Consider the following 27,950-nt stretch of genomic DNA (forward strand, 5'->3'; position numbering starts at 1 on the left):
TCCTTCCGCCCCTCGGTCCCCGCCCCCTGCGGTTCCCGCCCCCCACAGCTTCCTCCCCTCGGTCCCCGCCCCCCTCGGCTCCCGCCCTGACCTGTCCTCCCCTGCCCCCTGCGCTTCCCCCCCCCCCCTTTCCCCTCGGGCTCGCTCCGCTCCTCCCGCCCCTCGCTCCCCCCGCACGGAGCTGGCCGCCGGAGGGGGGGCGCGCGGCGGTGACGCGGGCAGGCAGCGAGCGGAGCCGAGCCGAGCCGAGCCGAGCGCAGCGGCCGGGCTGCAGCAGCCGAGCCCCGCGAGATGCTCCACTGCGCGGCGCGGAGGGGGCCGCGCTGCAGCAGCCGCGGGACGGCGAGGGCCCGGCTGGTGCAGTGAGAGCAGCCCGCGCCGCCAGCAGGTGCGACGGGCCGCCAGGGGGCGGCTGCGACCCGGGCGGGAACGGAGCGCGGGGCCTTGGCCTCTAGGGGGCGCCGACTGCAACCTCATCGGGGGGGGGGCGGCATGGGGCAGGGACCTTCCCCCTCTAGGGGGCACTGCCTGCAACCTCATGGGGGGGGGGTGATGGGGCAGGGACCTTCCCCCTCTAGGGGGCACTGCCTGCAACCTCATGGGGGCGGAATGGGGCAGGGACCTTCCCCCTCTAGGGGGCACTGCCTGCAACCTCATGGGGGGGGGCGGAATGGGGCAGGGACCTTCCCCCTCTAGGGGGCACTGGCTGCAACCTCATGGGGGCGACATGGGGCAGGGACCTTCCCCCTCTAGGGGGCACTGCCTGCAACCTCATCGGGGGGGCCGGAATGGGGCAGGGACCTTCCCCCTCCATGGGGCACTGCCTGCAACCTCATGGGGGGGCTGGAATGGGGCAGGGACCTTCCCCCTATAGGGGGCACTGCCTGCAACCTCATGGGGGGGCCGGAATGGGGCAGGGACCTTCCCCCTCTAGGGGGCACTGGCTGCAACCTCATGGGGTGGGGGAATGGGGCAGGGACCTTTTCCCCTCTATGGGGCACTGCCTGCAACCTCATGGGGGGGGGGGAATGGGGCAGGGACCTTTCCCCTCTAGGGGGCACTGCCTGCAACCTCATGGGCGGGGGGGGGGGGGGGAGAATGGGGCAGGGACCTTTCCCCTCTAAAGGGCACTGCCTGCAACCTGACCTGGGGGCGGGGGAATGGAGAAGGGATCTTCCTCCTCTATTGGGCACTGGCTGCAACCTCAGGGGGCAGGGACCTTTCCCCTCTAGGGGGCACTGCCTGCAACCTGACCCGGGGGCGGGGGAATGGGGAAGGGATCTTTCCCCTCTAGGGTATGCTGGCTCTGATCCAGGCCCAGGGCAAGGGACTGGCTGGCTCAGGGGGTAGCAAGTGGGCCACTAGGCCTATCCCCTCTAGGGGCGCTGGCTGGGAATGGTCCCGCAAGAAAAGGCTGGGTTTGTCCCATTGCTGGGCTCTAGTCAGTAGCTGCCTGTGGTGAAACTGGGAGAGGGGTTCAGGCTGGGTGGGGGGTATTGGTATCCCAGACCCACGTGCTTGCTGTTGGAGGGAGAAGGATTGGCCACCCAGGTGGAGTGGAGGGGAGATTTGGTGCCCTGGCCCAGGTGCAGGGAATGTGGGGCGGGAGGTTTAATGCCCCAGGCGGAGGGGGAGTGTGTGTGTGTGTGTATGTGTGTGAGGTTTGGTGCCCCAGGCCCAGGCAGGGTCTGTGGGAGGAGGTTTGGTGCCCCTGGATCATGCAGGGACTGAGTGGGGGAGGTTTGGTGGCCCAGGTCCAGGCAAGAGTTGATGAGGGAGGGGAGGTTTGCTGCCCTGGGCCCAGGTGGGAGTCGGGGGGGCGGGGGAGGTTTGGTGCCCAGGCTCAGGTGGGAGTTGGGGGGGAAGGGAAGGTTTGGTGCCTCAGGCAGGGGCTGCAGGGGAAGGTTTGGTGCCCTAGGCCCAGGAGAGGGTTGTGGAGCGGGAGGTTTGGTGCCCCACACAAGGGTTGTGGGAGGGAAGGTTTGGGGCCCCGGACCCAGATGAGGGTTGTGAGGAGGTTGGTGCCCCAGGAATGAGTTGTGGGGGAGAAGGTTTGGGGACCCAGGTGAGGGTTGTGTGTGTGTGTGGGAGGTTTGGTGCCCCAGGCAGGGTTTTTTTGGGGGGGTTGGTGCCCCAGGCAGGAGTTGGGAGGGGTTAGTGCCCTGGGCCCAGGCAGGGGCTATGGGGGGAGGTTAGTGCCCAGGCCCAGGTGGGGGGAATGTGGAGCGGGAGGTTTGGTGCCCTAGGCCCAGGCAGAGGTGGGCTATGTGGGGAGGAGGTTTGGTGTCCCAGGCCTGGGGGAAGGTTTGGTGCCCCAGGCCCAGGTGGGGGGAATGTGGGGAGGAGGTTTGGTGCCCCAGGCCCAGGTGGGAGGAATGTGGGGAGGAGGTTTGGTGCCCCAGGCCCAGGTCGGGGGAATGTGGGGTGGCAGGTTTAGTGCCCCAGGCCCAGGTGGGGGGAATGCGGGGCGGGAGGTTTAGTGCCCTATGCCCAGGCGGAGGTGGGCTGTGTGAGGAGGAGGTTTGGTGCCCCAGGCTCTAGCAGGGGCTGGGTGGGGAGGTTTGGTGGCCCAGGCCCAGGCGGGAGTTGTGTGGGGCAGGTTTGGTGGCCCAGGCCATGGGGCTGTGGTGCCTGCACTGCTGTGTTCCCTTGGCTCCGGGAGCAGCCCCCCCACCAGCCTTGGGCTGCCAGTAGCATCCAGTCAGTTGGGGGGTTGGAACTGGACAGGGGCCTAACCTTGCCTGGATTGGGACCCAGGAGTCCAGACCTGTCCCTTGATATTGCAGGGCTGGGCAGGGTGTATGCGAGAGGACCTGACAGCGTGTGTGTGTGTGTGGGGTGGTGGTGGGGATGCACCCCGCCCCTCTAGCGCCCCCCCCCCTTCCCTGCGCATTGCCATGGAAACGCATCAGGCAGGATGGATTTTTAAGCAGGTCACATGGGGATTTGCTTCTGGTTCCCCATCCCCCATCTGGGGCCAAGCAGCCAGAAGGGAGGGAGGAGGGTTGGGGCAGGAGAGGAGCAGGGAGGGCCCCCTGGGGCGGTGGTCTGTGCGGGGCAGGGGCAATGGAGCTTTAACTTCTCGCCCCTGTCCGCAGGCCCCACCAGTCACCATGCTCATCAAGGAGTATCACATCCTGCTGCCCATGAGCCTCGAGGAGTACCAGGTGGCCCAGCTCTATATGATTCAGGTGAGGGGAGGGGTCTGTGGGTGCAGGGCGGGGTGTCTGTCTGTCTGGGTGCAGAGCAGGGACTGGGTCTGTCTGTCTGGGAGGGTCGGCACCAGGCGGGCGGTTGGGGTGGGACTGGCGCCAGGGCCCAGGCTGGAACCAATGGGTCAGTATCTCCCCTCCAGAAGAAGAGCCGGGAGGAATCCAGCGGGGAGGGCAGCGGGGTCGAGATTCTGGCCAACCGGCCCTACAGCGACGGCCCGGGAGGCAGCGGCCAGTACACCCACAAGATCTACCACGTGGGCTCCCACATCCCCAGCTGGTTCCGTGCCCTGTTGCCCAAGGCTGCCCTGCAGGTGGAGGAGGAGTCGTGGAACGCCTATCCCTACACGCGCACCAGGTGCAGCATGGCGGGGGGAGGGACAGGGTGTGTGAGGCCAGCTGAGGGGCAGGCAGGGGGGAGGGCAGGGAGCTGAGGAACATCGGTAGCCGTGTTCAGGGGCCTGCCTCCTTGCCCTGCCCCTTTGCCCCTGCTGTGTGGGTCTGTTGGGAGGACTTGTCCTGGGGCCGCCCCAAAGTCCCTTGCAGGGCCAGGGGACTGGCACAGAGCAGGGGACAGCCTGCATCGCTGTGGGGCCCCACCTCATGCTGCACTGATGGCCCCAGGGAGTGGGATGTGGGGTGGGGCGGGGCAAGACCAGGGGAGAAGCTGTGTGGGGTCGGGCTGGTGCAGGCCTGGAGTGGGATGTGGGGAGAGGGAGGCAGAGGGGGAGGTGGGTGGGGCAGGGGCTGGTCAGAGCTGGGGCAGGGCAGAAGCTGCCCATTTTCACCCCCCTGTTCCCCCATCTCTCCCATCTCCCAGATACACCTGCCCCTTCGTGGAGAAGTTCTCCATCGAGATCGAGACCTATTACCGGCCCGACGCCGGCAAACAGACCAATGTCTTCAACCTCACGGCGGCCGAGAAGAGGCAGCGGATTCTGGGTAAGTACTGCTTGTGGGGACACCCGATACTGGCTGGGCCAGTCTGCGCCTTCGCGCTCGGGGCACCTGGCGCCGGCGCAGCACCGGTGCTGCTCCACCAAGGCGGTGAGGATCAGAGCCAGCCCCCAGGGGAGGGAGCCTGTGACCTGCCCAGGCTGTGCTCCGTACTGGGACACGGGGCACAGACCTGCCTCACAAGTGCCTTAGTTGTACGGGAGCTCAGTGCTGGGGAAGGTCTGGCGGGTGGGGCCCAGGGGCTGGAGCCTGGAGAGCTCCCATTCCCTACTTCTGAATCTGGGGTTTGCTGGAGTGGGGAGAAGCTGTTGTCTTCAGCCCTGATGCTCGCGTGTGCTCTGTCCCAGAGTGCCGTGGGGCAGGGAGGGCAGAGTGCTGGGAAGGCGGGAGTTCTCCCCACTCTGCCACCCACTAATCTCCCTCCCTTCTGTGCACCGCCCCCCCCCCCCCACCACCACACACACACACACTGCTCCAACCCTCCTGTTCCATTGCTCTGCAACAAAAATATTGGGGAATGGGCCCCAGGGCATTGTGGGGAATGGGGCTGGTATTTTCCCTGTCCCTGGGGGGCTGCAGCGGGTGAGACCCCTGGCACTGGGGCAGGCAGGTGCTGTGTGTGGGTGCTGACTCCCCGCTGCCCCCAGACACCATTGACATTGTGCGGGACCCCATCTCGCCCAACGAGTACAAGGTGGAGGAGGACCCCAAGCTGTATCGCTCGGCGAAGACAGGCCGGGGGCCGCTGGGCGACGAGTGGCTGGAGGGGGCCATGGCGGCCGGGCCCCTCATGTGTGCCTACAAGCTATGCAAGGTGGAGTTCCGCTACTGGGGCATGCAGTCCAAGATCGAGCAGTTCATCCACGACGTAGGTGAGCGCTGGCCCCAGTCCCCCCCACGGCTTCCCTGCCCCATAGCGCTGCCCCCCACCCACCAGCGCTCTCCCTTAGCCGTGCCGCTGGTGCTGCTCCGTAGCACTGCGCCCTGCAGCATTGCCCCTTAGCTCTGCCCTGGTACTGCCCCCTGGGGCAGCCCCCGCCCCCCTGAGCCTCCAGGCCAGTGGCACTACCTCCCATACCCAGCACTGCCCCTTCCTTGGTGCTGCCTTCCCCAACCCCCTGGCATTGGCCCTCCTACCACTGCCCCTCGGGCACCACTCCTGACCCCTTGGCTTTGCCACCCTACCTGGCATGACCCCCTGATGCTGCTCCCAGTGACTCCCCAGCCTTCTGATATGAGGTTGGGGGGCCCAACCAGGGGAGGGGGAGCTGCTCACACAGCCTCCTGGGTCACACTGATGTAGCAGAGCCTTGGCAGGGGGACCCCAATTCCTTGATCCCTTGGAGGCTGCATGAGCCCTGGCATGTACATTGGGTCACTCTGGCTCAAGCTGGGGGTGGGGTGCTCTGGCGGGGTAGAGGTGGAGGAGGGATGCCCTGGCTGGGGGAGGTGATGGGGGAAGGGGTGCTCTGGCTGGGGGAGGTGGTGGGGGAGGCGGTGCTCTGGCTCAGACTGGGGTGGGGGTGGAGGAGGGATGCTCTGGCTGGGGGGGGGCGGTGTGGGAGGGGTGCTCTGACGGGAGGGGTGTTCTGGCTCTGCCACACTCCCCTGCCCCTCCCCCCACAGGGCTGCGCAAGGTGATGCTGCGGGCACACCGCCAGGCCTGGTGCTGGCAGGACGAGTGGACGGAGCTGACCATGGAGGATATCCGGCAGCTGGAGGAGGAGACGGCCCGCATGCTGGCCCAGAAGATGGCCAAGTGCGCCGAGGCCGAGGAGGCGGCGGCTGCCCCCAGCGCCGAAGGCCGGGCTGAGCTGGGCAGCGCTGACGGGCAGGACCGAGCTGAGGGGCAGGGGCCGCCCGACGCCTCCCCCGACGACGCCTTCGCCAAGCAGTGGTCTACGTCCTCCCGCTCCTCCTATTCCTCCCAGCATGGAGGTGAGGGGGGCAGGGCAGGGTTGGGTGCTGGGGGCATGTGGGGAGTGAGCTGGCGGGGTCAGGAGCGGGACGGGAGGTCTGGCAGGAGGTGGGGCTGCTGGGGGTGGAGGCGTTGGCATGGAGCGGGATGGGAGCACTGGCTGGAGGGTTGCGAGGAGTGCTGCAGGGAACAGGGCGGGGCTGCAGGGAACAGGGCGGGGCTGCTGGCAGAGGCACTGGGGGCAGAGGGGTGGGGTCTGCAGAGGTGCTGGGGGCCAGGGCGCTCGGGGGACAGGGTGGTGCTGGCAGAGGTGCTGGAGGACAGGTACTCTCGGGGGAAAGGGAGGTGCTGGCAGGGACGCTGGGGGACAGTGGCGCTCGGGCAGAGGGGTGGGGGTGCTGGCAGGGACGCTGGGGGACAGTGGCGCTCGGGCAGAGGGGTGGGGGTGCTGGCAGGGACGCTGGCGGACAGTGGCACTCGGGTGGGGGGGTGGGGTGCTGGGGGCTGTGGCGTTCAGGGGGAGGGGTGGGGTGCTGGCAGGGGTGCTGGGGGACAGTGGCACTCGGGCAGGGGGGCTGGGGTGGGATGCTTGTGAGAGAGCTGTGGGGAGGGCTCCCCAGTCTCTGGTATCTGACCCCTGTCCCATTCCCCCAGGGGGGGTATCGCCCCAGAGTCTCTCAGAGTGGCGCATGCAGAACATCGCACGGGACTCAGAGAACAGCTCAGAGGAGGAATTCTTCGATGCGCACGGTACGGAGGGTGGAGGGGAGTGGTCCCCATTCCTGGCGGTTGGTGCGCCTAGAGGGTGTCCCCCATTTCTCAGAAAGCATCTCTGCTGCGGGCGTCCCCTATTCCTACTGGCAGGTGTGCAAGTGGAGTTCTGCATTCCTGGGGGGTATCTCTACTGGGAGGTCCCCCATTCCCAGGGGTGCGTGTAGGGGGGTCCCCCATTCCCAGGGGCAGGTGCAAACAGAGTCTCCAATTTCCATGGGCGTCTCTCCCAAGGGTCCCTCATTTTTGGGGGGTGTCTCTTTGAGGAGTGTCTCAGTCTCATGACCCACCCTTCCCTCCAGAGGATCTGTCTGACAGTGACGAGGTCTTTGCCAAGGAGATGACCAAGTGGAACTCCAACGACTTGCTGGACACGCTGGACCGGCCAGGCGAGCTGGACGAGGGGCTCGGTAAGCATGGGTCAGGGGAGGGTCGGGGCAGGGTAAACACAAGAATGGCCATAGTGGGTCAGACCAAAGGTCCATCTAGCCCAGTATCCTGTCTTCCGACAGTGGCCAATGCCAGGTGCCCCAGAGGAAATGAACAGAACAGGGAATCATCAAGTGATCCATCCCCTGTCGCCCATTCCCAGCTTCTGGCAAACAGAGGCTAGGGACACCATCCCTGCCCACCCTGGCTAATAGCCATTGATGGACCTGTCCTCCATGAACTTATCTAGTTCTTATTGGAACCCTGTTATAGTCTTGGCCTTCACAACATCTGGCAAGGAGTTCCACAGATTGACTGTGTGTTGGGTGAAGGAGTATTGCCTTAGGTTTGTTTTAAACCTGCTGCCTATTAATTTCATTGGGTGACTCCTAGTTCTTGTGTTAAGAGAAGGAGTAAATATCACTTCCGAAAGGACAGGAGAGTGGGAGGGTGGGGGGCAGGATAGGGTTGCGGGACAGGACAGCAGGAGGATAGGGCTTCAGGTGGGCAGGGAGGCAGGAGGGCGGGGGTTGGAATAGTGTAGAACAGGGATCGGCAACCTTTCAGACGTGGTCTTCATTTATTCATGGTATTTTAAGGTTTCATGTGCCGTGAATACATTTTACATTTACAGGGGCCGGCGGCTGGGACCCCAGGCTGGCAGCAGCGTGCCACAGTAAATCAGCTCGCGTGCTGCCTTTGGCACGCGTGCCATAGGTTGCCGACCCCTGGTGTAGAGGAACAGAGTGGTGTGAAGGTGGCAGGTGGCATGGGTGGAGGGTGGCAAGAGGGTGGGAGGCAGGGGAGTGGGTCAGAGCACAGCAGGGCCAATGCTGGGGCCCCCGTGGCCCACCCAGCACCCCAGGGTAGTGGGGTTGGTATCCAGCAGCTGGGCCCGGCCCCCAGGGCACTTCCCGCGCCAGCACGCTCACCCGGGCTTTGTCTGTGCAGGGGACGGGACCGGTGTGGCCAAGCCCAGTGACAATGGACTGACTGGGGCCAGCTTTGCCGAGGTGTGTGTGGCCCCCTGCCCTGGCCCCGGCCCTGCCCCCCCACCCCACCTGCGGCCCACCTGGCGCTGGCTCCAGCCCTGCCACCTGTCTTGTCTCACCTGCCCTACCCCATCTGGTCTGGCCGTCTCCTTGCAACGCAGATGCCACTTGCCTTTTCCACTAGGAATCACCAGCCATGGCCTCCCCCGGCATAGACACCCCCGACCCCAGTGAGGGGCAGAGCTGGCTGCTCACAGTCCAGTGTGCTGAGGGCAGCTGCGTGGGGCCAAGCGGGGGCTCTTTGCCCCCAGCCCAGAGCTGCATAACCTGGCTAACCTGGCCTTCAGGGAGGTACTTCCCAAGTGCCCACTGTGGAAATCGTCTTCCCCTGCACCAAGGGGCACCATTATCTCCCCCCCCATTAGGGCCACGACCCCCCCCCCGCCACGGGCACCTGTCCCTGCCTCCCCCACTGACGGCATGTGTCTCCGCAGGGTGGCTCTGTGGAGAGCGTGGCGCAGGCCTGCCGAATCCACGCACTGTTCCTGATCCTGCACAGCGGGAACATCCTGGATCAGGGTGCGGGCGAGCCGGGCTCCAAGCAGGCTGACGTGCAGACGCTGGCCGCCACCTTCGACGCCGTTGCCCGTGTGCACTTCCCCGAGGCGCTGGGCCACGTGGCGCTGCGCCTAGTGCCCTGCCCGCCCATCTGCGCCGCCGCCTACGCCCTGGTCTCCAAGTATGTCCTCCCTCCTGCAGGGGGCGCTGCCTGCAGTCAGGGCTGGCCCCAGTGCGGTGCTAAGGGTGCTCTGCAGCAGGGAGTAGGGTGGGGACTCCATCGGGGCGCTTTCCCTCATGGCGCTAGGGGGTGTTGCACTCCCGTATCAGCAGATGAGGTGCCTGCTGGGTGTGGTGTTGCCCAGCCCTTTGTCAGGGTGAATAATAACTGCATTGATTGCTAGTTGATACTAATGTAATGAACTGGGGGCACTAGGGGTCTCGTCCCAGAACCAGGCTCCGCAGAATTAAAACGGACAATGCAGTATCTTGTAGGGAACCGCGGGGGAATGGCAAAGACTCTCCCACTGAGGGCAAAGCAAAGCCGTGGCGATTTTTAGTCACGCAGTCTCTAGGCAGCAAAGCTCCCAACCCCACGCAGATAGCAGGACATTTGGTGCCATTCCCTGCATGTGCTCATCTACTCACACCCTTCCTTGGGGACCTGGTGGGGAGAGCGAAAGGAGCAGCCGTGTCCCTGGCCTGCCCAAGGAGTCCGATGGTCCAGACCCCCGATGCCCAAAGGTGGGTGGTAGATAGCAGTGGAGAGTTGAAGGGTCACTGATGGAAAGTTAGGCCCCCGCTGCCTGGTGGCTTGGCCTGTTCTAGAGCCTGGGCAATATCACGAACATTCGCTCTGATGCCCAGCCTTCCGTGTCCAAATCTATCTTCCTCACCCTTGTAATATTGGGGTGCCCTTCTCCTGTCGGTTAACACATCAGTGCCTTTTAGCTCATTGTCATATAGATCACGTATTGCTAGGGCCCTACCAGATTCTTGGTCTGTTTTGGTCAATTTCACGGTCGTAGGATTTTTAAAAATCGTAACTGTCATGATTTCAGCTATTTAAATCTGAAATGTCACGGTGTTGTAATTGTAGGGGTCCTGACCCAAAAAGGAGTTGTGTGTGTGTGGGGGGGGTCATAAGGTTATTAAAGTGGGGAGAGGGGGGGGTTGCGGTATTGCTACCCTTAGCTTCTGCACTGCTGCGGGCGGCAGCACTGCCTTCGGAGCTGAGCAGCTGGAGAGCGGCGGCTGCTGGCCGGGAGCCCAGCTCTGAAGGCAGAGCCGCTGTCAGCAGCAGCACAGAAGTCAGGATGGCCTGGTAGGGTATTGCCACCCTGACTTCTGCGCTGCTGCCTGCAGACCTGGGCCACCCTCCAGCCGCCCAGCTCTGAGGGGAGCAGTGCAGAAGTAAGAGTGTACAAGGTATAGTATCGCTACCCTTACTTCTGCACTGCTCCTGGTGGGGTGCCGCCTTCAGAGCTGGGCGCCCAGCCACCAGCCACCGCTCTCTGGCCACCCAGCTCTGAAGGCAGCGCAGAAGTAAGGGTGGCAATACCGTGACTCCCCCTAAAATAACCTTGTGACCCCCTGCAACTCCCTTTTGGGTCAGGACCCCCAATTTGAGAAACGCTGGTCTCCCCCATGAAAACTGTATAGTACAGGGTAAAAGCACACAAAAGACCAGATTTCACGGGGAGGGACCAGATTTCAAGGTCCATGACACTTTTTTCGTGGCTGTGAATTTGGTAGGGCCCTACCTATCGCTCAGGCAAGTTGGTGGTTAGACATCTGCCAGCGATTCTGTCCCCAAATACCCCAGCCCGGGATCAGTTCAGCGCACCTGCGGTCACCTGGTACCGCTGTGTCCCAGCTCTCTCTTGAGCAAGCTATTCCCAGCTCCCCAAACCTCGGGTAATGGCCGGGCCGTTTTCTCTATGCTGAGGGCCACGGGCCTGCTTTACTCATGCTAACTTGCTTAAGCCAGTGTCTTACAGGACACAGGCCTGTGGTTCCTTGTGTTACTGCTGAGCTAAATCAAAGGCTCCATGGGCTACAGTGGGTGGTGGTCCAGGGCGCGGGGCCCTGCCCGGCTGCCTGCGCCATCGCTCAGCTGGCATGGGAGGGGCTGCCTTCCGGCAATGGCACAGGGGCGTGGGGGTCTCCGGGCAGCAGCCGCCTCTCTCACCACTAACCCCTCACCCCCAGCCTCAGCCCCTACAGCCATGATAGGGACAGCCTGTCCAGCAGCCAGGACCACATCCCACTTGCTGCCCTGCCCCTTCTGGCCACGTCCTCCGGGAGCTACCAGCATGCCGTGGCCACCACCATCGCCCGTGCCAACCAGGCCCACAGCGCCTTCCTGCACTCCACTGAGGGCTCCGGCTTCTGCGGCCAGGTGGGGGGGCGGCGCTGGGGGAGGCGACGGGGGGCACAGTGGGGAGGAGGGTGGGGCTGAAGCTGTGGGGATCAGGGTGGGGGTTGGCTGTGGGGAGTGGGACGAGGGAGTTGTGAGGATGGGGGTCTCTGGCTGTGGGGCTGGAGAAGGGAGCACTGGCTGTGGGGAGGCACTGTGAGGAGTGGGGGTTGGGGGCTGTGGGGGACACTGTGGGATGGGACGCTGTTAGGAAGGGGGCAGTGGGGGTGGGGCAGGGCTGGGTGGGCTACGGCTATAGGGAGTGGGGTCCCTCCCGGATCTGACGGTCCCTCCCTCCAGCAGGTGGTGCTGATTGGTGACTGCGTGGGGGGCATCCTGGGTTTCGATGCCCTGTGCCAGAGCCGGGCGGGCACTGCAGGGAGCTGGAGCAGCAGCCGCCGGGGCAGCCTGGTGAGTGCCTGGGCCCCTCTTTGCCAAGGGAGCTTGGGTGGCTCTGGCAGCCCCTCTGTAGGATTCCCCCATTTTCACATCACTCTACACGGCCCTGTACCCATCCCCCTGAGCGCTGGAGCCTGCTGGGCTGTCCGTGACCCCGACCCTTTACATAGTGGGGAGGGACCAACAGCTCAGGGAGCCCTGGTCTGGGATGGGGACGGGCCTCTGAGGGGTGACGGGGTCCAGGGCTCGAAGGGCCCTCTGAGGTGGGGACGGTGCCCACGATGGGTGAGGGGTGGTGCTGGTCCTGTGATGGGTGAGTTGGGGTGCCCGCAATGGGGTGGGTGGCACTGGCCCCGTGAGGGGTGGGGTACCTGTGATGGGGTGGGTGGCACTGGCCCCGTGAGGGGTGGGGTACCTGTGATGGGGTGGGTGGCACTGGCCCCGTGAGGGGTGGGGTGCCTGCGATGGGGTGGGTGGCACTGGCCTCATGAGGGTGCTGCCCTCTCACTGCTCACCCACTTCCCAGAACATGGAGCCGATCTCCCCGGAGCTGGGCAGCAGGAAAGACCCACTGGCCGAGGGGGCAGGGGGGACGGGACGGGTCAGCCCGGAGCCCGGGGTGCTCCTGCCCCCCCAGGAGCAGAGCGACGTGGACTCTGTGCACCAGCAGCACAATTTCCTGTGCAGGTGAGAGCACCCGGGGTGGGGGAGGGCTGGCCTCGATGGGTGTAGGGGGAAGGCACGGGGGGAGGGAAGGAGGAGGGGTGACCCCTACACAGGAGGCCACTGGCAGGATTGGAGCAATGGCTCTGGGCCCTGTGGCAGGGCTCACCCCTGTCAGGGGCAGGAGATTGACCGCGTGAGACAGCTGCACCCCAACACCATGGGAGCAGCACCATGTGGACATGCACAGAACCAGACCCCAGCCCTGGGGCCGGATAGGAGCCGGCGCCCCCTGGAGGGGAAAGGCCCCGTGTCCCATTCCCCACTCCCCGAGCCTGCCAGTCCCCCTGCCCTGGGGCTGGATCAGAGCCAGTGCCCCCCGGAGGGGAAAGGCCCCGTGTCCCATTCCCCACTCCCCGAGCCTGCCAGTCCCCCTGCCCTGGGGCTGGATCAGAGCCGGTGCCCCCTGGAGGGGAAAGGCCCCGTGTCCCATTCCCCACTCCCCGAGCCTGCCAGTCCCCCTGCCCTGGGGCTGGATCAGAGCCGGTGCCCCCTGGAGGGGAAAGGCCCCGTGTCCCGTCCCGGTGCCCACTGGAGCCTGCTCTTCTGTCCTCTCCAGCCTGCAGGCCAGCGTCCCCCAGGGGGAGGTGGAGCTGCGGCGCAGCAGTTACTCCTCGGGCTCAGCGCTGGACGGGGGCGAGGGCGCGGCCGCCCGCCTCGACTTCAAGGTGTCCGGCTTCTTCCTGTTCGGCTCGCCGCTGGGGCTGGTGCTAGCGCTGCGCAAGACGGTTATGCCAGCCTTGGATGGTGAGGGTCCCCCCGTGCCAGCCTGCCCCGGCCCCTGCACCCCCACAGAACTCCCCCAGGTCTGACACCGGGCCTCCTCTCTTCCTCCAGCGCTGACCCCCCCCCATGCTCCCCCAGCGCAGGCACTCACCCCCCCCCCCACACACACACTTGTGCTCTCCCGGCGCAGGCACTCACCCCCCCACCCCCCCGCACACACACACACGTGCTCCCTTGGCGCAGGCACTCACCCCCCCCCACCCACACACACTTGTGCTCCCCCGGCACAGGCACTCACCCCCACTCCCGCCACACACACTTGTGCTCCCCCAGCACAGGCACTGCCCCGTGGCACAGATTTCCAGGGGGTTCAGTGCCCTGGCTGTTACCCAGCGTGAGGGTAACTAAACCCACGGCCATGCCTGGGTCGGTGTACCCTTAGTGCGCCAGGCCCTCAGCTCAGCTTTTTCCAACGGCGAGGCCTGTGGCTTCAGCCCTTGAGACTGGGCCCTGCTTCTCCCCGGGGCTCCCCAGCGGGTCCATGGGAGCTCGGGCCCCTGGCAGAGCAAAGGGCCTCACAAGGATCTGCAGGGAGAGCACGCACCCTCTCCCACAGTCAGCATTTGGCAGGCCACTTGGGACCGCATGAGGAAGCCAAACTTCGTCACAGTGCCATTCCCTGCCCTTGTCCAGAGCCTCTGGGGTCCAGTGCCCCTGCCCGTGCCCTGGGCGGCCGCGCTCTGATCATAGCAATGTTGGGCTGGAAGGGGCCTCGAGAGGTCAAGTCTGTCCCCTCACACTGAAACAGGGCCAGGTAACCCTAGACCATCCCTGACAGCCGGGGCTTGTCCCACCTGCAGGGACGAGGATTCCACACCCTCTCTTGGAAGCTGTCATGGCTCCCCAGGATCTGTGCTGCTCCCCAGCTTGTAAACCGTCGCTCAGAGGAACCCTTGAGTGCACCAGCCCCCCAGGGACCCCACCCTTCCTCCAGTGCCGGCCACGCAGCCTCACCGCCTCCGAGACAAAGCCTCTGGGCTCCACCCTGTGAGCTCTGCCCGGTGCATCCCACTGAGCCAGACCCCTGGGAGAGACCTGGCCGCTCTTTGGGGGCCAGTGCCCCCAGCCGGTGTTCACAGTGACACGTGGCAGCCTTTTCAGAACAGCGTCAGATTATGAGTCGCCTGGGGAGGCCCTTAGGGCCACAGAGAGAAAGACAGGTGAAGACACTGTCCAGCTGGCCCGGCTATGGCCCCTCCACCCCAGCTGAGCTGCCCTGCGATCCCTTTGCTGGCTCTCTCCCCGTCTTTGCCCATCCCGGGTGAGAGCTGCTGAGTCTCCCCAAAAGCCAGCTCTTATCCCAGCCACGTGGCAACTTTCAGTCCCTTGTCTGGCTCCTGCAGAGCCCTGCTGAGCTCACATGTGCCACCTGCCCGCTTCCCTGGATCCGTGTCAGTTGTTCGGTCCTTGGGGCTCTTGTGGAATGGGTCAGTTTCAGGCAGTCCTTTACCCCACCGCACCCCCTTCGTACCACCCCAAGGAGGGCCGTGACACGACACCTCGGGTTCCCTGCTCTGCTCCAGGAGCAGCTTAACCCTTTTGTCCCCATTGGGTACTGGCCCCATGACAAGTCAGTCCGTGCTATGCAGATCAGTCATCAAAATACTGCAAAGAATTCCCACTTCGGCACGTCCGCCTACTCCAGAGCTTCACTAGCCCTAGACTTAGAAAGGCCTGTCTAATACCTAGCCTAGATCTCCCTTGCTGCAGGTTAAACCCAGTGCTTCTTTCCCACCTTCAGTGGGTGTGGAGAACCGTCCTGGTTATAACAGCCCTTAGCATAGCTGAAGATCATTATCAGGTCCCGCTTCAATCTTCTTTTCTCAAGCCTGAGCATGCCCACAAGGAGTCTCTGTCCCCGGTCACAGCCGCGCTGGTTCTGCGTCCTCTCGCGTTGGCTGCCAGGCATTCATGGAACCACATCCAGTCGCTGGGCCCGCCCCCTGCTCATCAGAAGATAGTCCTCAGCATCATCTTCAGGGTCCCATAAAACCTCTCCACCCGCCCATTGGACTGAGGGTGCTATGCAGAAGCCTGGCGGTGTTGGTGCAAATTGATAAATTAAAAAGTGGTAATTCACCAGCACCAGAGGGTATCACCCAAGAGTTCTGAAGAAATTCAAATATGAAATTGCAGAACTCCTAACTGTGATAGTTAACCTATCATTTAAATCAGCTTCTGTACCAGATGACTGGAAGGTAGCTAATGTAATGCTCGGCTCCAGAGGCGATCCTGGCAATTACAGGCCGGTAAGCCTAACTTCAGTACCAGGCAAATTGGTTGAAACTGTAGTAAAGAACAGAATTATCAGGCTCATAGATGAACATGATGTGTTGGGGAAGAATCAACTTGGCTTTTGTAAAGGGAAATCATGCCTCACCAATCTACTAGAATTATTCGAGGGGGTCAACAAGTATGTGGACAAGGGGGATCCAGTGGATATAGTGTACTTAGATTTTCAGAAAGCCTTTCACCAGTTCCCTCACCATAGGCGCTTAAGCAAAGTAAGCTGTCCTGGGATAAGAGGGAAGATCCTCTCATGGAGCAGTAATTGGTTAAAAGATAGGAAAAACAAAGGGTAAAAATAAATGGTCAGTTTTCACAATGGGGAGAGGTAAATAGCGGGGTCCTCCAAAGATCTCTACTGGGAGCAGTGCTGTTCAACATGTTCATAAAGGATCTGGAAAAAGGGATGAGGTGGCAGTTTGCAGATGATATAAAATTACTCACTATAGTTAAGTGCAAAGCTGACTATGAAGAGCTACAAAGGGATCTCACAAAAGTGGGTGACTAGGCAACAAAATGGCAGATGAAAGACAATGTTGATGAGCACAAAGTGCATTGGAAAACATAATCCCAACTGTGGATACAAAATGATGGGATCTAAATTAACCGTTGCCACTCAAGAGAGAGATCTTGGAGTCATTGTGGATGGTTCTCTGAAATCATCCACTCAGTGTGCAGCGGCAGTCAAAAAAGCAAACAGAATGTTAGGAACCATTAGGAAAGGACTAGATAAGACAGAAAATATAATGCCACTATGTAAATCCACAGTACGTACACACCTTGAATAGGCCGTGCAGATGTGGTTGTCCCATCTCAAAAAAGATATATTGGAATTGGAAAAGGTTCAGAAAAGGGCAACAAAAATGATTGGGGTATGGAACAGCTTCCATACGAGGAGAGATTAAAAAGATAGGGACTGTTTTGACTAAGGGAGGCTGTGATAGTGTTCTATAAAATCATCAGTAGTGTGGAGAAAGTGAAGAGGGAAGTGTTATTTACCCCTTCACATAACGTAACGTAACCAGGGGTCACCCAATGAAATTAATAAGCAGCAGGTTTAAAACAAACCTAAGGAAGTGCTTCACACAATGCACGGTCAACCCGTGGAACTCATTGCTGGGAATATTCTGAAGGCCAAAAGTATAAGTGGGTTCAAAAAAGAATGAGATAAGATCGTGGGGAGTAGGTCCATCCCAGGCTATTAGCCAAGGTAGTCACAGACGCAACTAAACTTCTGACCACCAGAATCTGGCACTGGATGACGGGATGGATCACTCAATAATTGCCCAGTTCTGTTCGTTCCCTCTGAAGCATCTGACACCAGTCATTGTTGGAAGACGGGATACTGGGCTAGATGGACCATTGGTCTGACCCAGTGTGGTCGTTCTTATGACCCACAAGCACCAGAGAAAGGTTGACATGAAATTAGCCCACTGGCTGGTAACTGCCTTGCTGGGGTAGCCCACTGCTCAGGGTAGCGAGTGGTGACATACGCCACCACCAGAATGTATTTCTTCCCTGAGCAGAGGAGTGTGTGTGTGGGGGGGAGAAGAGCTGTGCTGTGGGCCCCATGCTGGCAGCCACCTTCCGAAAAGGTTCCTTTTGGGACTGTTCATAGTCCCCCCCCATTAGCCCCTCCCAGTTGGCCACGTGGCTCAGGGAGAGCGAGAGGCTACAGAGCCCGCCTGTAGGGGGATCCGGTTCACAGGCTGCCTTGGAGGGAAAGGATGCACCTCGAACAGGGTCGCCAATCCAGCATCTCTGTCCCATTGGATCTCTTTGGCTGCTTGCCCCACTCAGCCAGCTCCTGCCGCTGCAGCCCCGGATGCCGGCCCTGCTCTAATTCCTGCGCTGGGGCCACTGCGGCTGTCACCCTTGGGCTCTCGCCTCTCCTCTGGGGGGTCTGGGTCTCCATCCCGGCGGCTGGTGGATTGGGCGGCTCGCAGAACCTCGCCTGGGATGGAACCAGGGTTCTTTGCCAGATGGTCCTGGAACAGGCCTCCCAGTGTCTGCACTGCTCTGCCATCCCCCTCGTGGGGAGTCGTTTAGATGTCACTTCTGCCGTTTCTTTTTTCATAGGCTCCTAGATTCCCAGGCCAGAAAAGCCCATTGTGATCAGCTAGTCTTACCTCCTGTCTAGCACAGGCCGGAGACCGGCCCCAGAATAATTCTGAGACCCTTGGCAAATTGTTCTAAGCCGGTTTCTGTTGCTGGGGCCACTTGTTGCGGGAAATGACTGCTGCGTACCGCACCCACCGCTGGCGTGGATTTCCAGGGTCTCTGCTTTGCCCCAGCCTTTATACAGACACCTCTGGGGTGTCCCCTTCATTGAGCCAGGGCCGGCACCATTGCTCCGAGACAGGGCCTCTGGCACCCCTGCTTCTCCCCGCAGCTCTCCAACAGAGAGGGGGGCCCCTCATTCCCCTAGGTGCCACTCCCACCCCCTGAAACATTTGTTCCCCCGCTGCACTGCCCCCCACCCCGATGCATGGGCCTCTCTCCCCCGTTTCGCTCACTCCCCTTGGATTGCTCACATCCCCCCCAGGCACAGGGGCTGCTGCCCCCCATCGCTTGCCCCCCTGCATCACTGCTCCCCTCCCCTGCTCTGCTCACTCAGTGGGTGACTCTTCCCGCATTGCTTGCTCACCCCCCATTTCCCCTCCCAGCCGAGGTGCAGGGGCTCACTAACGGCCCCCTCCCCCGGTGCAGGCATTTAACCCCCCTGTCCCTGCAGTGGCCCAGATGCGCCCGGCCTGTGAGCAGATCTACAACCTGTTCCACTCAGCTGACCCCTGCGCCTCGCGCCTGGAGCCCCTGCTGGCCAAGGCCTTCCACGCCGTGCCCCCCCTGGGCGTACCTCGCTACCAGAAATACCCGCTGGGCGATGGCACCTCTGCACTGCTGGGTAAGGGCTGTGGGGGGCAGAATCCCTTTGGGGCAGTCTCATTGGGAGCACAGGGGCCCCAGGGGCTGGGGTAATATTGTGGGGCAAGGAGGGGACAATGGGGTTTGGGGGTTCCCTCTAGGATGTCCCCATGAGGTGGGTAATTAGGGGCAGAGGGGCCTGGGACAGTGGGGGTTTGGGGGTCCCCTCTGGGATGTCCCCTTGAGGTGGGCAATTGGGGGTAGAGGGGCCTGGGACAGTGGGGGTTTGGGGGTCCCCTCTGGGATGTCCCCTTGAGGTGGGCAAGTGGGGGATGACACAATGGAGGTTAGGGGGTCCCTTGGGGCCAGTGAGGGTAAGGGGGCCCCTCTGGGATGTCCCTCAGGGGGGCAATAGGGGCCAGTGGGGGGCGGGGCTAGTGGGGTTTGGGGGTCCCCTCTGGGTTGTCCTTCAGGGGTCTGTGAGGGGCAGGGTCCCTGGGGTTGCTGTGCTAACCCTGCTCTCTCTCTCTCTCTCTCTCTCTCTCTCTCCCTGGCTCAGCTGAGGCCCTGCAGACTCATTCCACCCTCTTCCTGGGCGACTTGGAGCTGACGGCGCCCACCACCCCTACCAGCTGTTTTGGGGGCTTCTGGAGAGGCAGCGAGACAGGAGAGCCTCCTGCTCCCTCCAGCACCAATGAGGTCGTCAAGAGTGAGTGTGACCCCTCCCCCGTCCACCTAGCTCCTCGCCTACCCCCCCCCCCACACCCAGCACCAGCAAGAGTGACATGGGGGAGTTGGGGGGATGGAGCATTGAAGGGGGTACAAGACAGGAGGTTGTGGGATATGGGGTAGGTCTGGGGTGCTGGGCTGCAGGGCAGGGGTTGAGGGGTACGGGCAGGTCTATGGTGAGAGGTTTATTAGGGCAGGGGGTGAGGGGTAGGGGCAGGTTGGGTGAGGGATGCAGGGTGGAAGGGGCATAGTACAGGGCAGGTCTGGGGTGGGGGCTGCAGTGCAGGGGTGAGGGGTTGGGGGCAGGTGGGGTGGCTGCAGGGCAGGAGGCATCTCAAGGGTGGGTGGTGTAGGCCAGGGGATGAGGGGTAGGGGCAGGTCAGAGATGAGGGGCACAGGGTAGAAGGGGCAGAGTGTGGGGCAGGTCTTGGGTAGCGGGGAGCAGGGTAGAAGATGAGGGGGTAGGGGACAGGCCTGAGGTGGGGGTACTGGGTGGAGGGAGTGGGGTACAGGGCCGATCTGGGGAGGGGGTACTGGGCAGAGGAAGCGGGGGTACCAGTCCAGTCTGGGGGGGGGGTACCAGGCAGAGGAAGCAGGTTACCGGTCCAGTCTGGGGAGGGGGTACCGGGCGGAGGAAGCTGGGTAGGGGGTACGGGATGGAAGAAGCGGGGTACCAGTCCAGTCTGCGGAGGGGGGTACCAGGCAGAGGAAGTAGGTTACCGGTCCAGTCTGGGGAGGGGGTACTGGGCGGAGGAAGCGGGGTACAGGCCGGTCTGGGGTGGGGTACCAGGTGGAAGGTGCGGGGTACCGGTCCAGTCTGGGGATGGGGTACCAGGCGGAGGAAGCTGGGGAGGGGGTACATGGTGGAAGAAGCGGGGTACAGGCTTGTCTGGGGAGGGGGTACCGGGCGGAGGAAGCTGGGGAGGGGGTACCGGGTGGAAGAAGCGGGGTACATGTCAGTCTGGGGAGGGGGTACCGGGCGGAGGAAGCGGGGTACAGGCCGGTCTGGAGTGGGGTACCAGGTGGAAGGTGCGGGGTACATGCCAGTCTGGGGATGGGGTACCAGGCGGAGGAAGCTGGGGAGGGGGTACATGGTGGAAGAAGCGGGGTACATATCAGTCTGCGGAGGGGGTACCGGGCAGAGAAAGCTGGGGCAGGGGTACCAGGTGGAAGAAGCGGGGTACATGCCATTCTGTGGAGGGGGTACTGGGCGGAGAAAGCTGGGGAGGGGGTACAGGGTGGAAGAAGTGGGGTACATGCCAGTCTGGGGATGGGGTACCAGGCGGAGGAAGCTGGGGAGGGGGTACAGGTGGAAGAAGCGGGGTACATATCAGTCTGCGGAGGGGGTACCGGGCAGAGAAAGCTGGGGCAGGGGTACGAGGTGGAAGAAGCGGGGTACATATCAGTCTGCGGAGGGGGTACCGGGCAGAGAAAGCTGGGGCAGGGGTACGAGGTGGAAGAAGCGGGGTACATGCCAGTCTGTGGAGGGGGTACTGGGCGGAGAAAGCTGGGGAGGGGGTACAGGGTGGAAGAAGTGGGGTACATGCCAGTCTGGGGATGGGGTACCGGGCGGAGGAAGCTGGGGCGGGGGTACCAGGTGGAAGAAGCGGGGTACGTATCAGTCTGAGGAGGGGGTACCGGGCGGAGGAAGCTGGGGCGGGGGTACCGGATGGAAGAAGCAGGGTACATATCAGTCTGGGGAGGGGGTACCGGGCGGAGGAAGCGGGGTACAGGCCGGTCTGGGGAGGGGGTACCATGCAGATGAAGCGAGGTACCGGTCCAGTGTCTGGAGAGGGTACCAGTCCAGTCTGGAGTGTGGGGACCAGGCGGAAGGACCGGGCCGGGGTACGAGTTCTCCTGACACCGCTCTCCCCACAGTCCTGGAGCGGTGGTGGGGCCCAAAGCGCATTGACTACTCCCTGTACTGCCCCGACGCGCTGACCGCCTTCCCCACCATCACCCTGCCGCACCTCTTCCACGCCAGCTACTGGGAGTCCTCCGACGTGGTAGCCTTCATCCTGCGCCAGGTGTGCTGGGGGGATCCGGGAAGGGAGGGGCCAGCGGGTGTCGTGAGCATGGTGGGGAGCGAGCAGTGGCCAGTGCCCTGTGCCCGGGGGGCTGGTGCCCTGCGGCGGGGAGGGGCGCGGGCGGTGGCCGTGGCTGGGGGTGCTGAGGCCGTGCTGCTATTGCAGGTGATCGAGAAGGAGCGCCCCCAGCTGGCGGAGTGCGAGGAGAGCTCCATCTACAGCCCCGCCATCCCCCGCGAGAAGTGGCAGCGCAAGCGCACGCAAGTGAAGATCCGGGTACGCCGCCTCCACCCGCCTGTGCCCGAGCAGGGGGCTGGCTGGGGGGTGACGCGGGCCTGGGCAGGAGATGGTGCTGCTGGGGAGGGTGGGCAGAGGAGAGTGGGGGTGAGGGCGGTGGGGGCCCAGGTTGAGGGGTCTGGGAGGAGCGAGTGGGGAGGTGGGATTGAGTCCTTGGGTTTGATGGCTGGGTTATGTCATTGGGGTGATGCAGGGTCAGCAGTACACCCCTGGCCCCCAGCTGGGCTGGGCCAGGCTCCGGGGGCATGGGGCTTTGGACGGGAGGCTGGACTCAGCCCCAGCTGTGCTGGGCCGGGCTCCGGGGACATGGGGCTCTGGACGGGAGGCTGGACTCAGTCCCAGCTGTGCTGTCTGAGCTCAGGAAGGCCCCCCTGGGATGGGGGGAGAGACCCCAGCAATCCTTGGGGGGGGGGGAGGAAAGCAGGCGCCACTAACCCCCCTGCCCTGCCCCGCAGAACGTGACGTCCAACCACCGAGCCAGCGATGTCATCGTGTGCGAGGGGCGGCCCCAGGTGCTGAGCGGGCGCTTCATGTACGGCCCCCTGGACGTGGTGACGCTGACCGGGGAGAAGGTACCGGTGCTGTGGGGGAGAGGCGGGGTCCCCCGGGGGGCTGGGAGGGGGAACCCTCACACTAGTGCCCTGGGGTGCCATGCAGCTGTGGACTCCGTTCCTGGCTCCCTCCCTCTGTCTGCCAGTCCAAGGCCAGAGCCCCAGGTCTCTCCAGCTGGCATTCCCTGCTATTCGGTGTCCATTGAGGTTCTCTGTTTGCATTCTCCGTTGGTCTGGGTCGGTTTCGCCCAGGCCTCCGCCCCCCCCCCCAGGCAGTCGTGTGACACGAACACCTCAAGTCTCCTGCTCTCCCCCCCGAGCAGATTTAACCCTTTTGCACCCACTGGCCAGCCATGCAAAGTACAGGGGGAAACTGAGGTACACTTCGGACTCATAAAAACATTAGAAAACTCTCACTTTGTCACAGGGGATGAGGAGGATCAGGAGTCCGTCTGGGTGCCCCAGCCGGTGCGGGGTGTGTGTGGGGGTCTGTCTGGGTGCCGCAGCAGGTGAAGAGTGTGTGTGTGGGGGGGTCCGTCTGAGTGCCCCAGCCGGTGCAGGGTGTGTGTGTGGGGGGTCTGGGTGCCCCAGCAGGTGCGGGGTGTGTGTGTGGGGGGGTCTATCTGAGTGCCCCAGCCGGTGCGGGGTGTGTGTGGGGGTCTGTCTGGGTGCCCCAGCAGGTGCTGCCCCCATGTAAGCATGAATGGAGGAGTCAATGTTCTGAATTTGCCACCGTGCTGGTTTGATTTTAAAGCTGAAATCTAACGAACTGGGTTTGCCTCTTTGCTGGGTGTTGTAGCCGATATTCCAGTGGAAGCTAAGAGGAGAACCCCTTTTACTGAACCCAGGGAGCCTTAGCTACTAATTAACACTGGCCTCTTCTCAGATCAGCGCTCACCTCGGACAGCATTTCTCACAGCAGGACACGCGGTTCTTCCCAACCAACCCGTTTAGTAATTGGCCAGAGCCACCTTAGCACGCCATCAGCAGTGCACCACTTGAGCGTAGCTACAACCAGCGTTTCAGGCCTATCCCGCACAGCCTTGCAAGCAGTACCGCAGGGTTGAGGACGAGCGGTTAGACCAAGGAGCAATGCAGAGCACCCGGGTTTCTTTATAATCATCACTCGGCAATTCTTCCGCCCCGAACGCATGGACACCCCTGCCCAGTAGTTCGCCCAGGAGGAAGGAAGCGCTTGTCTTTAGAGCCCGTTACACCGTGCTCCCTGCTAAGGGAGTGGATTGGTCCCAGAGCAACCAGCTTAGATAGCAACAGAACTGCTTCACGTTAGAGTTCAATCCTCAGGCCTCCAGAGCACGCAAAACGTGGCGGTTAAATCCAGCACACGGCTGCCCATGGTATTGCTGGGGTGTGTAGACTCACCAAGCCAACCTGTAGCTATTTCTGTTAAAGAACAGCAGGGAAATGAAATCTCACCACTTCTTCTTCTCCTGCGAACCCTGGGCTGGGGGCGAGTCGTTCATCTCTTGGTGCCGGGACCGTGGCTGAGGGGAGAGGCTGCCCACGAGGGTTCAGCTAGCTCTGGGGTCCCCCAGGGTGACCTCGGTTTTATATGCCACCTTCCAAATTGCTCTGAGCTTTCCAGCTCTCAGTTCCTCTGCTGTCCAGGAGATGGCGGTGATGTATGACACATTGCAGAGAGAGAGAGGGGTGTTGCTTTGATTCATGGCCAGGCCTGGTTCATAATTAGCCCAGCCTTGGATCCCCCCTCTCGAGCAATTTCTCTTAATGTTCCAGAGTCCGACCCTGGTGAGGGGGCCTCTCAGCCACCCTCCGGGTGCTGTGCAATTCCAGTCACTCCTAGAGAGCCCCAGCCACTTCCAAAGTGCACACACCAAACCCTGACTGATCCTTGCAGTCTGGTGGGCCCAATCCCCCGGCCCCAGATGATCCCTGATACCTTTGCTGCTTCACCCAGGGTCTGAGATGTCCCAGGGAGGAACAAGACAGAAGGTGGCGAGGAGAGGGGTGTCTCTGTCTCCCAAGGCAGACGGCTGCACGCCGGCGTCAGGGAGGGCTGGCTGGTTAAGACTTCTTGGGGTCTCAGGAACTTTTTTGGGTCACCCAGCAAGCCGGTCCCAGCTGCCTTAAACTTACCTCTTCTCCCCTGGCCCTTGGCTCACACCTGGGAGCAGCTGCTCTTCTCTGTCACCTGGCAGGGGCTCTTAGCTAGACGAGGCAAGCTGGACGTCTCGTCCATGAGTGAACTAGGGCAGTCTTTGGGGTGAGGGTCTGACAGCAGCGGGGAGATCCCTTCGCAGGGATCACTCGCCTTTCCTGGGCCCGGTGTCATTTAGCTTTAGCTTAATTCTAGACTCCAAGAGGTAGCCGGGCTCTCCAGACGAGAGGTCTCGGCCACTCCAAGGGGAAGCTGGACGCCTGCACAGGGTGATCTCGGATCCTGTCCGGGCCGGAGAGCCGAGAGAGCGGTGGCTGTTAAGAGCCGATGTTAACGTCTGTGCGGCTCCCCGCAGGTGGACATCTACATCATGACGCAGCCGCTGTCGGGGAAGTGGCTGCACTACGGCACCGAGGTGACAAGCAGCAGCGGGCGCCTAGCCTTCCTCATCCCGCCCGACAAGGCGCTGGGCATCGGCATGTACCCCGTGCGCATGGTGGTCAGGTGAGACCCCCGCCCTGCCCTGCCCGGGTGCATGTGACCCTAGGGAGGGGAGACACAGGGCCCAGGGGGGAGGGACGTACTGGGGAGTGGGGCTGTACCAGGAGCCTGGCAGGGAGAGCCCTCGCCGGGGAAAGCAGTGTTGGGAATGGGTGAGGGGAGGCTGTTGGAGGCAGGGGACCCCTCTGGGCAAGGCTTGCGGGACACCCCCTTCCCCCACAGTGTGTTTGGGGAGGAGGGGGAGATCTATGTGCGGGGGGATGTCTCTGGGCTCCCCTGTCCTCCTCGGTCCCTGACGCCCTCCGCTCCCGTGCAGAGGGGATCACAGCTATGCCGAGGCCTTCCTGACGGTGGTGGCACGCAGCACTGAGGCGGTTGTCTTCAGCATCGACGGCTCCTTCACGGCCAGTGTCTCCATCATGGGCAGCGACCCCAAGGTGCGGGCAGGCGCCGTCGACGTTGTGCGGTAGGTGCCCCCAGTGACCCCTCTCTCCCGCCCCAGGTAAACCTCCAACTCCTGTCCCTACGCCCAGCAACCCTCTACCACCCTGCTAACCCCCTTCCCGCTGCTGTCCTCTCAGCTCCTGCCCCCCCCCCAGCTCCCCACGCCCCCCCCCCCCATGATGCCCGTGTCGTGTTGCCCCAGGCACTGGCAGGACTCGGGGTACATGATCATCTATGTGACGGGGCGGCCCGACATGCAGAAGCACCGCGTGGTGGCCTGGCTGTCGCAACACAACTTCCCGCACGGCGTCGTCTCCTTCTGCGACGGCCTCACCCACGACCCCCTGCGCCAGAAAGCTGCCTTCCTGCAGAGCCTGCGCACCGAGGTGGGGCCTGCGCCCAGCGCCGCGGGGGACAGGGCATAGCCAGGGTTTGGGGGTGACGGCGGGCAGGCCAGGCCGGGGCTCAGTCAGTGTCAGGAGCGGGCTGGCGCAAGGGGGCAGGGTTTGGGTGGTGTGAGGGGTGGAGCTTGGGAGGTGCAAGGGGGTGGGGCTTGGACAGCACGAAGGGGTGCGGCTCAGGTGGTGCGAAGGGACGGGACTTGGGATGGCACGAGGAGGTGGGGCTCGGAGTATAGGCTCAGGTGGTGCTAGGGGGCGGGGCTCGGGCAGCGGGAGGGGCTCGGGTGGTACGAGGAGGTGGGGTGCCAGGCTGAGTACCCATGTACTGCAGGCAGAGGTCACCATTGTGGCTGGCTATGGCTCCACGAAGGACATCTCGGTCTACAGCTCCCTGGGGCTCTCGCCCACCCAGATCTACATCGTCGGGCGCACCGTCAAGAAGTTCCAGAACCAGTGCCAGGTACGCGGGCACCAGGGGGTATAAGCTGCAGTCCCCGGACAGGGCACTGGCTGGCTCAGGAACTGGGACATGGGGCCTTTCCCCGCTAGCGGGCGCTGGCTCTGGTCGGGCCCCAGGGCAGGAGACTGGCTGGCTCAGGGGGGTGGGGAATGGGACACGGGAGCCTTCCCTTCCAGAGGGCACAGAGCCCCTGGGCCAGAAGGGTGGGAGGCAGTGATGCCCATGGCCCTTGGGGGGCTGGCATGGGGACAGTGGGGGCTGGGCCCCAGCGCTCCCCCGTCCCTCTGTCCCCACACTCGGTCCGTGCGTCTGTCCGCAGTTCTTGTCCGAGGGCTACGTGGCGCACCTGGCCCAGCTGGAGACGGCATCGCTGGCACATTCTCCCAAGGGGGCACCGCGGCCCACGCTGGGCAAAGGCACCTACGGCTGCCCCGCCCCCGTCGACTTCCTGCGCAAGCAGAGCCAGCTGCTGCGCTCGCGGGGGCAGAGCCAGGCGGAGCGTGAGGGGGGTGCCCCGGCACCGCCCCGCGCCAAGGCCCGCAGCATCAGCCTCAAGCTAGAGAGCGAGGAGTGAGCCCCCCGCGGCTTCGCGGCCTGGAGCGAGCGCCGAGCCCGCACGAGGAGACGAGGGCGCCCGGCACGGAGAGGGAGCTCCCGACGGGACCACGCGCTGCACCGCTGCCCCGGCACGGGGCGAGAACTGTGCGTGGGGGCCCGAGGAGCCCCCCAGCACTGGGCATGGCCAGCCCCCCATCCCCCTGGGCTCCCCTCCCCCACCCACAGCCCACTGCTCTCTTGGGCATGGCCTGCCTGTCACCCACAGCCCCCTGCTTCCCCAGCCCTGGGGTCCCCTCCCCTGCCCACAGCCTCCCCCCACCACTCCCCGAGCCCTGGGTCCCCCCGCCCTCCCCCAGCTCTGCTGGTGCCGCTCAGTCCCAACCCACAGACCTCTGCCAGCCCAGCCCTGAGACCCCCTTGTTGCCCATGCTGCTCTGTCTGGGAGTCTGTGACTGGGGTTCCCAAGGGAAGGGTGAGTCGCTCCTGGGAATTAGGGGGTTGGGCCTCTCCACCCTGCCCCCCATGCAAGGCCTAGATATGGCACGTTTGCCCCTGGGCCCTGCTGTCCGCATCACAGCGACTGGGAGGTGGGGCCAGCTGCCCCTGTCTCTGGGCAGCCCCTGTACCCCGCAGCCTGCATGACCCAGCCCCCCTGCACAGAGACCCCACCCATGCACCCAGCCCCGGCTGTGTCCAGTGTGATGCTGGATCCCAGAAGCAGGGCCAGACAGCCTGGGCATGAGTTTAGCCCACGCCCACCCCGCTGGGCACGTTACACCCCCACCCAGCGGCAGGGGGGGCTCATTATTTATTTTTGTTGGTGTCAGAGTTAGCGAGTGAGGCAGGGAGGGGCCAGGCCCAGAGGAGGCGGGGCCTGGTGGGGGAGGGGCCGGAAGGATTCATGACTCTTGGTTTTTTTTTAAAAATTGTGTAAATGTGGAATAAAAATGTAAAAATAAATAAACAGAGAATGGTACAAACAAGAAGGGCCGGTTCCTGGGGGCGGGAGAGGGCAATACAGGGCGGTGGGGGCGCGGAAATTTATTTGACTGGAGTGTTAAAATCACTGGTTATAACCTATTTAGCCGGGAGCGAGAGGGGGCAGGGCCTTGTCAAAAATGGGATTAGCTGATCCAAGGGTCGGTCCTGGGGCCGGTTTTGTTCAATATCTTCATTAATGATCTAGAGGATGGCGTGGACTGCACCCTCAGCAAGTTTGCAGATGACACTAAACTTGGAGGAGTGGTAGATATGCTGGAGGGTAGGAATAGGATACAGAGGGACCTAGACAATTTGGAGGATTGGGCCAAAAGAAATCTGATGAGGTTCAACAAGATCGAAGAATCCCATGCACCTCTACAGACTAGGGACTGAATGGCTAGACAGCAGTTCTGCAGAAAAAGACCTAGGGGTTACAGTGGACAAGAAGTGTGCCCTTGTTGCCAAGAAGGCTAATGGCATTTTGGGCTGTATAAGTAGGGGCACTGCCAGCAGATCAAGGGACGTGATCATTCCCCTCTATTTGAC

General features: G+C 62.9%; 1 protein-coding gene across 3 annotated transcripts; it reads left to right on the plus strand.

Moving 5' to 3' along the window:
• Positions 1–64: 64 nt before the first annotated feature.
• Positions 65–27,357, plus strand: PITPNM1 (phosphatidylinositol transfer protein membrane associated 1). Of its 3 annotated transcripts, XM_065594469.1 has the most exons (24): positions 70–388; positions 3,099–3,191; positions 3,356–3,570; positions 4,033–4,154; positions 4,817–5,041; positions 5,796–6,107; positions 6,742–6,837; positions 7,161–7,268; positions 8,239–8,300; positions 8,774–9,018; positions 11,049–11,238; positions 11,560–11,667; positions 12,182–12,342; positions 12,938–13,125; positions 18,185–18,355; positions 18,875–19,024; positions 20,923–21,071; positions 21,237–21,347; positions 21,824–21,940; positions 24,415–24,563; positions 24,877–25,026; positions 25,207–25,390; positions 25,737–25,865; positions 26,185–27,356. In XM_065594469.1, exons 2-24 carry the CDS (start codon positions 3,114–3,116, stop codon positions 26,437–26,439), a joined length of 3,675 nt encoding a protein of 1,224 aa, XP_065450541.1. In that variant the 5' UTR covers positions 70–388; positions 3,099–3,113; the 3' UTR covers positions 26,440–27,356. The 3 variants fall into 3 exon arrangements, with proteins under 3 accessions (XP_065450543.1, XP_065450541.1, XP_065450542.1); XM_065594470.1 differs by lacking the exons at positions 70–388; positions 3,099–3,191; positions 3,356–3,570; positions 4,033–4,154 and having other exon boundaries at positions 4,838–5,037; positions 26,185–27,357; XM_065594471.1 differs by lacking the exons at positions 8,239–8,300; positions 8,774–9,018; positions 11,049–11,238; ... (11 more) ...; positions 25,737–25,865; positions 26,185–27,356 and adding an exon at positions 7,922–8,039 and having other exon boundaries at positions 65–388.
• Positions 27,358–27,950: the final 593 nt, after the last annotated feature.

The sequence above is a fragment of the Chrysemys picta genome, chromosome 4 (assembly GCF_011386835.1).
Source record: "Chrysemys picta bellii isolate R12L10 chromosome 4, ASM1138683v2, whole genome shotgun sequence".
Classification (NCBI taxonomy): Eukaryota; Metazoa; Chordata; order Testudines; family Emydidae; genus Chrysemys; species Chrysemys picta.